At 37.1% G+C, this 15175-nt stretch overlaps 1 protein-coding gene across 3 annotated transcripts in view; it reads right to left on the bottom strand.

Annotated features, from left to right (window-relative positions):
• The window catches only part of LOC115227479 (long-chain fatty acid transport protein 6-like), a 100395-nt gene that overhangs the window by 13866 nt on the left and 71354 nt on the right, over positions 1-15175 (bottom strand). For all 3 annotated transcript variants that reach the window (XM_036500710.1, XM_036500712.1, XM_036500711.1), the window contains exons 8-11: positions 15020-15116; positions 9421-9619; positions 4285-4382; positions 3369-3668 (exon numbers count right to left, since the gene is read on the bottom strand). In XM_036500710.1, the coding sequence (XP_036356603.1) occupies positions 3369-3668; positions 4285-4382; positions 9421-9619; positions 15020-15116 (694 nt within the window). The remainder of the gene's footprint in view (positions 1-3368; positions 3669-4284; positions 4383-9420; positions 9620-15019; positions 15117-15175) is intronic.

Raw genomic sequence — 15175 nt, 5'->3', positions numbered from 1 at the left:
CTTGGGACACATAACTCTACTTGTGAAAACCTGTTGAGGCAAGTGAAAATCAAATCAAATCAAAATCGATGAACATCAATGGAATTTGCATTTTTGTGGTACTAGTGCCGGTGGCACATAAGAAAACCATCCGAACATGGCTGTAACCAGTAACGCATCGACTGGCCTTCGTGCTGTGGGCACGTAACAAACACCATCCAATCGTGGCCGTTTGCCAGCCTCGTCTGGCACATAAAAAGCACCCACTACACTCACGGAGTGGTTGGCGTTAGGAAGGGCATCCAGCTGTAGAAACACTGCCAGATCAGACGAGGCCTGGCGCAGCCTTCTGGCTTCCCAGACCCCAGTTGAACCGTCTAACCCATGCTAGCATTGAAAGTGGACGCTAAATGATGATGATGATATATATACACACATATATATTATATATACACACACATATATATACATACACACATATATATATACACACACGTGCATATACATGTGTTGTGTCCATTGGACGAACTAATCTCAAAAAAAAAAAAAAAGTTTAACATTTAAAGGTTTTTGTTGTTATTTAATTTTTTTTCCTTCTTCTCCAAACCGAATTTACAGTTCTATACACGACTAACATCAAGTGTTTTTGTCGAAGTCTGCCGTGATAGACTGGTGTTTCTAGTGAGGGCATCAGTCTGTCTCCATGAAAGTGGAACTGACACATGGAGGCTATTTAGAATTTTAAGTTGAAGCTCAAAAAGTTTTGAAAAATGTCTAAGATTCAGCAGTGAAACATTTGAAAGAAGCATCACTGTAAGAAAAAGTTGACTGCAATTAATTTAGAATTGAATCCTAAACTGATAAAAGTTAATTGTTTTAAGAATCCCAGTGACAAACTTTTACGTGTGTGTGTGTGTGTATAGGACAATGGGGAGAGTCAGGTGGCTTGACCTGGTAGAAATGGAAGCCAAACATCCCTCAAATCACAACCTACCATCTTCTAAGAAGACTACTACTGTACACTATTATTATTAAAAAGAAAAACAGGATGGCCATGGGTGGAATGCTTTTTGGTCATAAACCTGTTTGATTAAGGTTTACAAGAGTAGGGTGGACAAAAATTATTTGGAAGCATCTTTGTTGTGGTTCTAAACTCACTGGACTGTGGTCATGCTGGGGCAGAATGTTTTCAAATTGAGTCATTGAAATCCCTTCACCTGTAAAATTTATAAAAAGATTCAAAGGGAAAAAAAATATAAAAATTGTTTTGGTTTAATTAAAGAATCCTGAAGATGAAATTATTTGCTGCTAATTAAAACACAAGTCAACCAGAAAGTCTCTACTTGCTAGAAATAGCTGTCTTAAGGATACCCTCCAAAAGACATGATTATAGCTGGAATACCTTTCATCTACTCAGGGCTGACCTACAATTAAGAATAAACGATGTAAAAATACTGTTTTAAAAAGGACAATGCCCTATTTTTTTTTTGCAGGGTCAGGCTTAATTGTTTCACTTGCCTTCATCATAAACACTGATTAGTGAGGGTAATTAGCCACCCTATTAACTGGAGGACGATTGGAGCTTCCTCATCAAACTATGGCAGGATTGGAATCTCAGTAGTGTTGGCCTGCAAAAGCACTCCTCAACTCTAGTACTCCCACTGCTTACTTTCCCCAGCTCAGTGAGACACAGGTTTTAGCAACAGGATTAGTGGATTAGCAGCTGGGATTAGTGTTATTATGACTTGGATGTTGACACTCTACTGACATGACCAGCTGCAGCATTCAAAGATTTAATTACATTTTTGGAGGAAAAATAATTGTATTAATTACAGTCAATGTTTTTAATTATAAACTTGAAGAGCTGAAATATAAAAACATTAAAAAAATTTTTTTTTTGTTTCATTTTTGAAAAATTGGTTGAAATCATGAGAAAGCAGAATTTTACAAAAAAAAGTGATTGATGATTGAAAGAATAAAAACATTGCAAGAAAATGAAAATAAAAGCCACGGATCACAGCCAAAGGAAATGTAGAATTTTTAAGACAAGACTAGGTTTTCCTGTAGAGAAAATAAATTGTCTGAATTTGAAGAAAAACTTTTGGAATTTGATTTGGGAAATAATAAATAAAAAATATTAAAAAACAAATCCCAGAAATTAAAGTAAAAAATTTAGCTGGAGCAGAAAAGTGTGTGTGTGTGTGTGGGGGGGTTATCAGCAGTTTTAATATTGTTACCATTACAAGTTCAGAATGGTAATATACATGTACACACACGCACACACTTTTGCCATTATAACTTAAAAATGGTTATATATATATATATATATATATATATATATATATATATATATGTGTGTGTGCAGAAATAAACACATTTTTACCATTACAAGTTAAAAATGGAAATATATGAATGCATATATATATTATACATCCATTCATGTATATGTGTGGGTGTTTATATACATACACACATAGCTGTGTGAAACATTATTATATATGTATATATACACAGCTACACAAATATTTCACACAAAATGGTGTGTGCTAATGTTAATTTTTTAATTCAATTATTTCATAACGAAAATAATGAAACACATTTAAGAACAGAAGACAAAATTGAAAACCCCATTTGCCAATTTGAAACCCTAACCTTAAGATAAGCTTCTTACATCAGCTCTTACTCCTTCCACCTTTCTAACATCAGCTCTTACTCCTCCCACCCATCTTATGACTCCATACCCTTTTTGAAAAAATGTTTGAAAAGCAAAACTTTTGAGTGTCTAAGTGAAACAAAGCTTTAAATCTGTGGGGGTGGGGGAAGATAAATAAGGGTCACATATGCACAAGGCCACAATTTTGGGGGAGGATTATGTCTAACTGAGTACATGACCGGGATTTTGTTATTGACAGCCACACCCCGGAAGGACAGAAATGAAATTTCATGTTGGTGGGATTTAAACTCAGAAGAGGAATGCAACCAAATGCTGTCGTAGCATTTGGTCCGTCACTTTTACGAATGAATCAAAGACGGAGAAGAAGGTAAAAAAAAAAAAAACGAAAAGGGAATTTCATGGATCTATTAAGGCATTTCTAAAGAATGACATCAATAAATAAGGATAAAACACCCCCCAAAAATGTTACCTGCATTAAAAGGTTGGAAATTTCACAGATTGAAAAGAATGGAAGAGATACAAATGACAACAAGATACATTGAAGCCGAAATACAGGAAGCAAAGAGTCATGCTTTTTGCCTTGAATAGAAATTTTAAAATAATAATAATAATACTAACATTATTATATCACAAAATTGTAACATGCACAATTGTCTGTTACGAAAGCCACAACAGTGATGAGGATGAATGGACAATTACTATAACTTAAATTCACCGTGTAAGATCTGCAAATAAATGTCGTTTGATAGTGGAACGTAACACATGGCTGATCGGTTGAGAAAATAGAGAGAGTCTGAGATGAGTTCTGGATTAAAAGCTTCTTTCTGAAGTTTTGGTTTATGATATTTAAAAGTTCCTGTGAGGTAAACTTCTTTTTGTGTTCGTAAAAACAGTGGAATCGAGTAAGTTGGTAATTTCTTTTGACAGTGTTGGTAGAGAACTTCAAGTTGGTTCTTACTCAAAGCTCCTGCATTTTCGAGTTTCAAAGAGGCCATGCCGGCTCGGCCTTCATAACCTGGATGGAGAGATTAAATGGAAAGTTAATTATCTTTTGAAAATGTTTGTCATTAGATTGGGTTACTTGCCAGACAGGCCGACAACTGGATTGGATCTGGTAAATCTACAACATTAGGGGGGAAAAAACAAAGAAGTTTCTGAACGGCCAACAACAACGTTCTGGTGAAAAAAAGAATTGGATTACAGCAGTTGGGACGAGAAGTAGAGAGTAAGACTGGCAGGAACACACACAGAGAAAGAAGCAAGTAGGAGTAGACACACACACACACACACACACAGAAAGAAGCAAGTAGGAGTACACACACACACACCACACACACACACACACAGAAAGAAGCAAGTAGGAGTAGACATATTTATGTAGACACACACACACACACACACAACTGTGAAACAATGCCATCAGAAACAGCCATTTGTCTTGTTTACACCAACAGAAGGAGGCTTTGCTAGAAATAACAGCCAAGTGCATTAAACAGACATTTACATGTCTTATCTGTATGTCAGCTTATCAGAAAGGACATCCACTGTTATCCCATGTAAACTTCATAAGATTAGCTCTAAAGTTGTCTTGGTTATCTGTCCATTCAAGTGGTAAAAAAGAAATAGTTTACCTGTGACTTCCACACCATATACAACAACATCTTGAATGAAACTGATGTCTCTTAAAGTTTCAGTTATGTCTTGTGTGGCCACATTTTCTCCTTTCCATCTGCAAAATGAAAATAACAAGACTGAATGATAAAGATCTGTAAAAGATAATAGTTGACTAAATCTGTGAGAAAACCTTGTGAAACACACCACAGATTGTTATAAACAATATCAAAATATTTAAGCTTAACAGCATCGTGGCTCAAACAGAAATACATGGGTTTTCGACTTACTTCAAAATAATCAGTTATTATAAGTGTTAAAAATAATAAAAGATAAATATTTATTATTAAACTTTAATTTCTTTTAATGTTATTATTTGGTGGTGCAAAGTCCCAGCCAGACCTAAGGTGACATGGTGGTAGAACAATATAGTTGACAGGCCTATCAGGGCAAAGAAACAAGCTTGGAAGGGTGGTAGTAGCAAACAGCCAGAAGGGAAGCGAAGAAGCAATTATTGTTAGCAAAAAGGAAGAAGTTTGTCAAGGAAAATTGTGATGTTGTGGGAGAAACATGTGTTCGCATGGATGGTGGTTCACTTGCAAAGAAAGAGACCTGGAAGTGTCACTATGAAGGCTACTAAATATAGAGAACACATGGGAGAAGGAGAGTCTGCCTCATGTCGATCCAACAAAGGGAGAAGCAATCCAAATAGACAGTAGTGTTGTAGACAAAGCCATGAAGGATATGAAAACATCAACAATATCTGGTGGTGTGGGTTATGGTCTAGTCACTTTATTAGTTAATCAGGTGGTACACGACATACCCAATGACTGGTTGGCATTAGGAAGGGCATCCAGCTGTAGAAACATTGCCAGATCAGATTGGAGCCTGGTGCAGCCTCTGGCTCTCCAGACCTCAGTCAAACCTTACAAGCCATGCCAGCATGGAAAACGGACGTTAATTGATGATGATGATGATGATGGGTGGAAGGTATACAAGTACAATAAACACTAAAAAATGTAGAGAAAATAGACTGCATCAATTGTCAGGTGGGTAAGCTAGAGGTAGTTGATAGCTTCCGTTATCCAGATGACAAAAGTTTAGCTGTGAGAATAAGAATAGATTGGGCAAAGTTCAGAGAGCTCCTACCTCTGAGATAACATAGGAATTTAGTAACTAAGGTAGATTCCAAATTATCTTTGAGGGAAAATATCTTAAAATCCAGAAATCTGTTGTAAATGAAGCCAAAATTCTATATTTGTAGAATATAAAAAAAATTCTAATTTAGTGCAGAAATGTTCAAATGGTTTTGTGTGAAAGATGGAGAAAGACAGACCAATGTCCAAATGACAAAATACAAGTTTGTTAGAAAATACAAAGAACACAACTTTTTTACCAACACAAACCTTTGAAAATCCATATTTACAGAAGAGCTGAGAAAAACCAGTGTTCTGGTTGAGTGTACCTCAGTTGTTCCTCCTGCAACCAGAGTCTAGGGGGAAGTCTTAAAGTGATGGCGTAACCATAAACACATAAAGGCCACTTTTAAGAAATGCAATTTAAGATATTTAAAAAAAAAAAAGCAGGATGGTCATAACTGGAATATGTTTGATCTCAAGTCTGCTTGATCAGGGTTTGCCTAGAACTAAATATAAATATTGTTCTCTCTCAAAACAACAACATTCTGAGACGGCTCAGTGTGGCCATTAACAACAGAGTCTGGGAAGATGGGGAAACAAGAGACTGATTGTCTCCCTTGTTCACTTCTCAAAACTGAGGTAAAAAAGAAATCCTGCCTTTTGATTTCTGTGATGGGTTGAGAAAAGTTTTCAAAATTTTAGTTTTTGTGACTCTTGTTTATTATCAAGAAAGCCAGTAATTTAGAGGAGGTGGCTTCAATTATATCAACCCCAATACTTCGACTGGTATTTTATTTTATTGACCTCGGAGGAATGAAAAGCAAATTTGACGTCAGTGAGATTTGAACTTAGAATGGAAAAAATATTAATAATAATAATTAAATTATTGTCTACAGTGCTCAGGTGCAGCAGAGGCATTGTAATTGGGAGGAGGTAATAAGTCTGCCAAGTCTGCTTTCAGTTCTGCTGCCCTCTAAATGAGGTAATTGTCCTCTAGAAAACATTCATGTTGACCAATCAATTAAAGACTGGATTTTGGCTGAGAGAAACTATGAAGAAGCTGGTTTTGTGTGTGTGTGTACAAACACTCACACATACATATCTCCAAAGCTGACAATGTACTCGGAATTTCACCCTCCTCTGGGTTGTTCATAAGTGTAAACAGCACAGACTCAAGAGTAGACTGTCGGCCTTTGACAGAACAAAATATGCAATCACTCAACCCAGCATATTGAGTTCTACATCAGATAATGGTTGTATTGTGTCAAATATATTTGAATCTACTTCATCACTCTTACATAATGATGCCCACACAAACACAATCAGCATCATTCATTTTCCATGCTGGACAGAGATGCTGATCCCTGGATGGATTGAAGGGGACAGCAAAATCAGCCTCACTAAACTCCACCTGACCCAAAGCGGATGTTGAAACGAAGATGATCATGACACACGTGTATGCAAGTGTGTGTGTGTGTGTATAAAGGGTTTATTAATTAAGGGATTTAACAATATTACATGGAATATTGCATTTTAGGCATTTTGTCGGATGGAGTCTTGCATTTGAAGCAATTTGTCAGATATAATTGATTTTGAACATATTTTTGGCGATAATGACTACAATTTGGTTACATGCAGGTATAGTTATATATAGAAAAGGATATGTGAGGATTCGGAGAAGGAATTTGGGGCATAATTTTAGCAATTAATGACAACATGAAGAGACAATGTATACAGTCACTTTTGATGTCTTGTCCCTTGTTTGAGTTTGGTCCAACTCGTTTCCGGCATGTATTTTTAACCATATTTTTTCCATATAAGTTAGGAAATATATTAATGAGTCCCCTAGTTAGACTTATACATATAATATTTTATAAAGGTTTTTTAATAAATTTGTAATAACTTATCTCACATATGCATTATATTAAAATAATATCCCCTTAGTAATATTATATAATGTTTTTTAAATAAATTTGCTATAACTTACCTTATTAAAAATAATATCCCCTTAGTAATATCACTTTAACCTTAAATTCATATCTATATTTGCCTAATTTGTTTTATGTTATCGGTTATCAATTAACCAACCAAAACAAAGTCAAGGCCTTTCAAAACAACAGATGACCAATTAGATTACGCGACTGAACAAAAATAATCCTTCCCCATTTCCGGCAGGATTTCAACAAAAAAATAACGGAGAAATAAACAAATTGCATGTTTATATGAATATATGTTTGTGTATTATTGCTATAATTATAATGATACGAACTGTTGCATTAATCCTCCCTTCTAAACACATCTAATACATATGTACCTATGAGTATGTTTGCACAGAAATATATATGTAGATATGTATATGTGTGTGTGTGTATATATATATATATATATATATATTATATTAAATTAGAGATAAAACCACTATTAGGCAAATCATACAATGAAAATCTTAAGCCAATACATAAGATTAATTAATTTATATTATTTAAAGATTAAACCTCGCTAAGTTAAATATTTAAACCATCTGAAGAATGACTGTAACTCGAAATTTTAAGAATTGGACAGCCATGAAACGATCGTAGTGTTATACTAATTATCTTTTTTAATAATTTTGATATATATTTAAATAATATAAATTAATTAATCTTATGTATTGGCTTAAGATTTTCATTGTATGATTTGCCTAATAGTGGTTTTATCTCTAATTTAATATAATATTTTACAATAAAATTGGATTCAATCCTAAATCTGATTTTTCCCTGTAAGTTTGGATTTATTCCCTAATATTTTATTATATATATATATGTGTGTGTGTGTGTATTCCTCATGTATATAGTTTCATTCTTATATAACTAAAATAATCTTAAGATATATTGATTTTATAAGTTACAATATTACTCCTCTTCTAATAACTTTCTCATACCTCTGTTTATATTTTATCTAATATGAATAATATATTTGGCAAGTGAAATCGGAATCAAAATTGAACCAATCCTATGACTGGCACCCGGCAGTTGCCAGGACCGCTCGACTGACTCCTGTGCAGGTGGCAAGTAAAGAAACACCGTTTCAACCCTGTGCTTGAGGAGATCCATTGAGTCAAGTACACCAACAACAAAAATCAATGGAAACTGCAGTTGTGATCCCTCTGCCAGTGGCACGTAAAAAGCACCATCCGAACGTGGCTGAATCCAGCGCTGCCTTGACTGGCTTCCATGCCGGTGGCACGTAAAAAGCACCAATCCGATCGTGGCCGTTGCCAGCCTTGCCTGGCACGTAAAAAGCACCCACTACACTCTTGGAGTGGTTGGCGTTAGGAAGGGCATCCAGCTGTAGAAACACTGCCAGATCAGACTGGAGCCTGGTGCAGCCTTCTGGCTTCCCAGATCCCCGGTTGAACCGTCCAACCCATGCTAGCATGGAGAACGGACGTTAAATGATGATGATGATAATGCATCTAATAATAATTGATTCATTTGTATGCATATACATACACATGTACATTTAAGTGTAGGTATATGTATTTATGTATGTATATATGTGTGTATATTTATATTTATGACTTAACCTTGTGTACTTTCTAAAATCTCTGACTAAGCCTACAGAGACACCCAACTACCTCAATTTCATCTCCTAATTACTTCAGTCCACAGGACGGATAAAAGTAGAATGACGTATTTTTGCCTCTTGGCTGAAACAGCTGTAACATATTATCCCAATTTCTATTCCTGTATCTTATATATTTTAATAATTAATGATATCTTTATATATTATATATGTAAAGCATAACATGTTATACATGTATGTATATTGTTGTAATTGTCCTTCTAGTAAATAAATAAATAGACATAGTATAATGTCTAAAAGTTGATGAATACCACCTCATGATCCCTTCCATTTTCTTATTGCTCTCTCTCTCTCTCTATATATATATATATATATATATATATATATATATACACACACACACACACATGCAAGTGTATGTATGTATCTGTAATTAAAATGAAAATTATATACCGGAATGTGTCTCCAATTCTGTCTTTGAAGTAAACAAAATAATCTTTGTCTAAGAAGAGTACATCTCCAAAGTTGAAGAATTTGTCTCCTTTTTTCAACACATCTGTCACAATTTTTTGATTATCCAAGTCTTTGGTGCCTTTATAGATCTTGTTATCAAATCTGGGGATGATTTCATTCAAAAGCAGCCCCGTTTCTCCTACAAGAAGCACAGAAATAAAACAAGAACTTCAAAATGTGGGTCTATATAAATAATCACAACTTATCCACAAGATTTAGAAATCAATGGTCAAAATAAGGTTTGTAAATAACTTGGGAAAATAAATGTTAAAAAGGAGAAAAAAAGCAAAACTCATTAAATTCAAAGATAAATTATCTGTGAGGCTAATTGTCGTGCAAATGGTGGTTGTTGGTCGACCCTTTAGCATTCAGATTCCTCCATCAAATGTGACCCTTATTTCTTCAGTTTTAAATTAATCATGCATTATCTCATTGCTGCAAGATTTCCATGATTTGATTGTTTATTTTAACACTGACAGTGTAGGGTAGGTATGAGAGACAGGATCTGGCTGGTTTGAACATAAAGCAGGAAGAATTTTGGTGCCAGATATAGGGGCCAGTTTAAATACTAAAGGGTTGACCTTGACTGATGATCAAAAAAATCCTAGTTATGGGAAACCAGTTGAATTTTCAGGAGCACTATTCAGGACTATGTTATTCAATTCATAGTTAAGATGGTAATGTGTGAATTGAGGGAAATTTGGTTACCATTTTTAGCATGTCAAGTGACCATGTAGAGACATATTTGGCCAAAGTGTTGCATAGTGGGATTGAAATCAGAACCATATGGTTGAGAGGTAAACTCTCTTGATGCTAGAATCCTGGTGACCATCTCTCTCTTTGAAATTCCACTCAAGACAGAACTTTGTGAATTTGGCACTACAAGTTAATGAAACAGTTGTCAATTATGTGGCCTCTATGTGGTTGCTTCACCTGTTAGCAATAGCAGCCAAGTCTTCATCAAACAACATTTTACCACACTCAAAAGGAAGGACACTATCATCATCATCATCATCGTTTAATGTCCACTTTCCATGCTAGCATGGGTTGGACGATTTTGACTGAGGGCTGGCGAACCAGATGGCTGCCCCAGGCTCCAATCTTGATTTGGCAGAGTTTCTACAGCTGGATGCCCTTCCTAATGCTGACCACTCTGAGAGTGTAGTGGGGGTTTTTACGTGCCACCGGCACGGGGGCCAGTAAGGCGGTACTGGCAATGACCTCGCTTGAATCTTTTTACACATGCCACCAGCACAGGTGCCAGTAAGGTGACATTGGTAACGATCACGCTTGAATAGTGCTCTTTTATGTGCCACTGGCACGGAAACCAGTTGGCTGCTCTGGCAACGATCCCGCTTGGATGGTGCTCTTGGCACCCTACTAGCACGGGCACAAGTGCCAGTAAGGCGACGCTGGTAACGATTACGCTTGAAAGGTGTCTTTTAAGTGCCACTGGCACAGAAGCCGGTTAACCACTCTGTCAATGATCAGGCTCGTATGGTGGTCTTTGCACCCTGCTAGCCCAGATGCCAGTCATCGATTTTGATTGATTTCACTTGCCTCAACAGGTCTTCGCAAGCAGAGTTTTAGAGTCCAAAGAAGGAAAAGGTTACGCATAAGTGGACTGGTTACACCCCTGGCATAGGCCATGAGATTATGGTTTCATTTGGCTTGCCGGGTCTTCTCACGCACGGCATATTCCAAAGGTTTCGGTCACTAGTCATTGCCTTGGTGAGGCCTAAAGTTTGATGGTTGTACTTCACCACTTCATCCCTGGTCTTCCTAGCTCTACCTCTTCCACAGGTTCCTTCAACTGCTAGGGTGTGGCACTTTTTCACACAACTATCCTCATCCATTCTCGCCACATGCCCATACCAGCGCAGTCATCTCTCTTGCACACCACATCTAATGCTTCTTAGGTCCAACTTTTTTCTCAAGGTACCTACACTCTGTCGAGTATGCACACTGACATTACACATCCATCGGAGCATACTGACTTCATTCCTTGCGAGCTTACACACACACACACATATACATATATGTAGATATGTTTATGCTTATAGGAATGTGTTCGACAAATCACTTCATTTATGAAAAGTCAAACAAAACCAAAATCCTGATCAATTTTTCTGTTTTGACATCAGTTCCATTCCCTCCATGACCAACACAACTTTGCTTATTTCCCCAACACTTGGGTCACTGATATAAGCAGCTAAAATCCTACAAGGCATGGCCACAGCCAAATAACTACAATCAGAAATGGAATCTTCTGATTTATGCTGTGTTCTCGTTAAGATGTTAAATTATGTTAACGAGGTTTTGCTAATAAATTACTTGATGGATTTTCTCACAGAAAACAGCATGGAAACCCAAGGGTCCTGTTTGATCAGCATCCAGATTTGGCTTTTCACCAACAGGACTTTGTTCTCAAAAGAGGTTCCAAAAGGAATTAAATCAGGACTTCGGGCAAAATGCCTGGCATTATTTATTGTGGCTTTGAGGCAGTGAACTGGCAGAAACGTTAGCATGCCAGGCGAAATGCTTAGCGGTATTTCGTCTGCCGCTACATTCTGAGTTCAAATTCCGCCGAGATCGACTTTGCCTTTCATCCTTTCGGAGTCGATAAATTAAGTACCAGTTGTGTACTGGGGTCGATCTAATTGACTGGCCACCCTCCCCACAAATTTCGGCCCTTGTGCCTAAAGTAGAAAAGAATATTTATTGTGGCTTCTTATATCCTGAGTTCTAATCCTGCTGACGTCAACTTTGCCTTTCATCCCCTCCAAGGTCATCATCAGGCCCCCTCCCCCTTGTGCCTATAGTGGGAAGGATTATTCCAACCCTTATCATTATCATTATGCAAGCATTGAGCTGGCAGAGTCATTAATGCATCAGACAAAATGCTTCGCAGCATTTCTTCTGACTCTGTTCATTCTGAGTTCAAATCCTGCTGAAGTTCACTTTTTCCTTTTCATCTTTTCAGGGTCAGTAATATACAGCAGCAGTCAAGTGCTGGGGGGGAGTTGATGTATATAACTTGCCCCCTCCCCTCAAAATTGCTCGTCAGGTGCTAAACTTTGAAACCATTTTCGTTGCTGTTGTTCAGGCAGTGAGCTGGCAGAGTCACCTTTGAGGCAGACAGAATGTTCAGTGGTATTTCTTTTGACTTTCCACATTCTGAGTTCAAATCCTACCAAGGTCAACGTTGCCTTTTGTTCCTCCAAAGTTAAAATAACTGCCAAGTCCTTGGGGTTAATTTGTATCAACAGAACATCCCCCCACCTACTGCTAACCACATGATTGCTGGACTTGTGCCTAAATTAGGCAATAATTCTATGATTTTCTCTCTGGGTCCATTCAGACGTCAGCCTTTAAATCCCTTTTCTGGTGGGGGGCCCTAAATTGTATAAACCAGTCGTTTACCTTTAGGTACCAGTTATATCCGTTGTTTTTGTGTAGATCTGACACAAAATACAATTGCAGGATTTCTGAGGATCAGAAAAGCAAAATTAAGAATTGTACCTTGTGAAAGTTGACGTTGCTCTTCCTCAGATAACCCCAAGGTGGCACTTGCGAAATTCCAACTCACACTGGTAACTTGAACCCCTATATCTTTGGTTAATTAAACTTTTTTTTCTTGTTTCTAAAAAGATCCTGGAATAATTCTGCATACATTGGTATGTGTAGTGTAGTTGTAGAATGTGATGAAGGCCACAACACAGTCAATGGTAAATGTATTATTTTATAGTAAAAGTACAAATTGACAGGAATGTACTGATGGCAGAGGTTGAATGAAAAACCTTCAACAAGTAAAATGTGTGTCCATACACACACAGGAACTGCTATGTATGTGTGCAGTATATATACATATATACATATATACATATCATGTATATGTGGATACGTAATGTGTGAATGCATGTATGTACCTATTCATCTAAGTATGTATGGAAGTTATCATCATCATCATCAGCAGCAGCACGTTTTGTAAAGCCTTTGACATCAGGAAGGGCATCCAGCCATAGAAATCAAACTGGGACCTGGTGCAGCTGCCCAGCTCTAGTCAAACCGTCCAACCCATGCCAGCATGGACAACAGGCATTAAAGGTTAATGATGATGTACAACTCATTTTGGCCAGCTGGAGCAATGTGAAATAAAGTGTCTTGCTCAAGGACACAACATGCCATCAGGAATTGAACTCACATTGTTATGATTGTGAACTGCATGCCCTGACCACTTTGCCATGCACCTTCACATATAATTAATAGTAAGGAAACAATGTACTGGTAGATATAGGGGCTGGAAGGGGTGATGAGGGCTGGCAGACCATCCTGGGTTACCGAAATAAAATTGATCTCTTATTAAACAATAACGATGCCTCATCAAATTAAAAATTTAACTTAAATAAAATATGTCACCAAAGAAGAAAAAAATCAAAATAATTCCAGTGACCTGATTAGAAATGCCATTATCACCATTTAACATTCCTTTTTGATGCTTGCACAAGTCAGACAGGATTTGTTGGGGCAGATTCTCTACAGCTGGATGCCCTTCCTGTTGCCAACACTCACCTGCTACCAAGTAAGATAATATTTACCCCTGTTGCAAGACGGGTTTTCTTGTAAGACTGGAAATGAACAAACAGCATTTTTATGGTGATGGTGCTCATTTGAAATACATCAAGAGAACACACACACGAGAGGCTTCCACACAGACTCCACCTGACAAATCCACTCACAAAGCTTTGATCAGCATAGGGCTATAGCAAAAGATACTTTGCCCTAGATTCCACACAGAGGGGTCAGGAAACGAACTCCTTAACCAACCACTCTTATACCTTTATGTCTAGAATCAGTCGGGATGTCTGGGACAGCACAACTTTGTGAATAGAATCCCTTGCTGTTTCTGAGGGTCTGTATCGACGGTTCTCACCCTTTTTAATATCCAGATCCCAAACTTGGACATTGGGATGGGGAGGCACACCAAAAAAAGCTAAAACACAAATCAATTGAAGAAAAATTTACATTTATAAAGGGAAGATCATTGGGAGCCACCAGGAGGGGACTTAAGGGCCACATACTCCCCGGGAGCCATGGCTGAGAGCCATTGCTCTATATAATCTCTCTCTTTCTCTTCCTCTCTCTCTCTCTCTCTCTGTTTCTCTCCCCACCTCCCTCTAATCCAATATACAAGACTGGATGGCCATGGGGAGAACACCCTTGATTATATGTCAGCTGCTCAACCAAAGCTAACCTGGGATTGAACAAAAATAATTTTGTGGATCACAGTTCACAGCTGTGAAGAGTGAGAATTGTCAATATAATTTTGATCTATTGATAAAATATTGATTATTAATGTTAAACAAGAGAGAAACTTTTGGGTGATATCGAAATTGTAAAGAATTTGGTGGAGAAAAACCAGAAAATCAAGTTGAAACATGTTCAGACTTAAAGTGTCAGTTGGTGGAAGAAAGGAAATGAAGAAAGGTTCTGGTAATGTAAGAAATTGTAATGAAGATAAGAACAGGTGCTAACCTACCTGGAGAAATTGGTATACACCTCCCTCGGCAATCTCTTTGAGGTTCCACAGTGCCATTGTGATATTTCACTAGTAACGTCTTGGGAAGGATTTTATTCTAAATAAACAAAATAAATTCACTTTGATTAAAAGAAAATTTCTGACATTCTCTCACAA

The sequence above is a fragment of the Octopus sinensis genome, linkage group LG2 (genome assembly GCF_006345805.1).
Source record: "Octopus sinensis linkage group LG2, ASM634580v1, whole genome shotgun sequence".
Classification (NCBI taxonomy): domain Eukaryota; kingdom Metazoa; phylum Mollusca; class Cephalopoda; order Octopoda; family Octopodidae; genus Octopus; species Octopus sinensis.
Note: the sequence above shows the minus strand (reverse complement) of the source record. Positions and strands in the feature narration are given on the sequence as shown.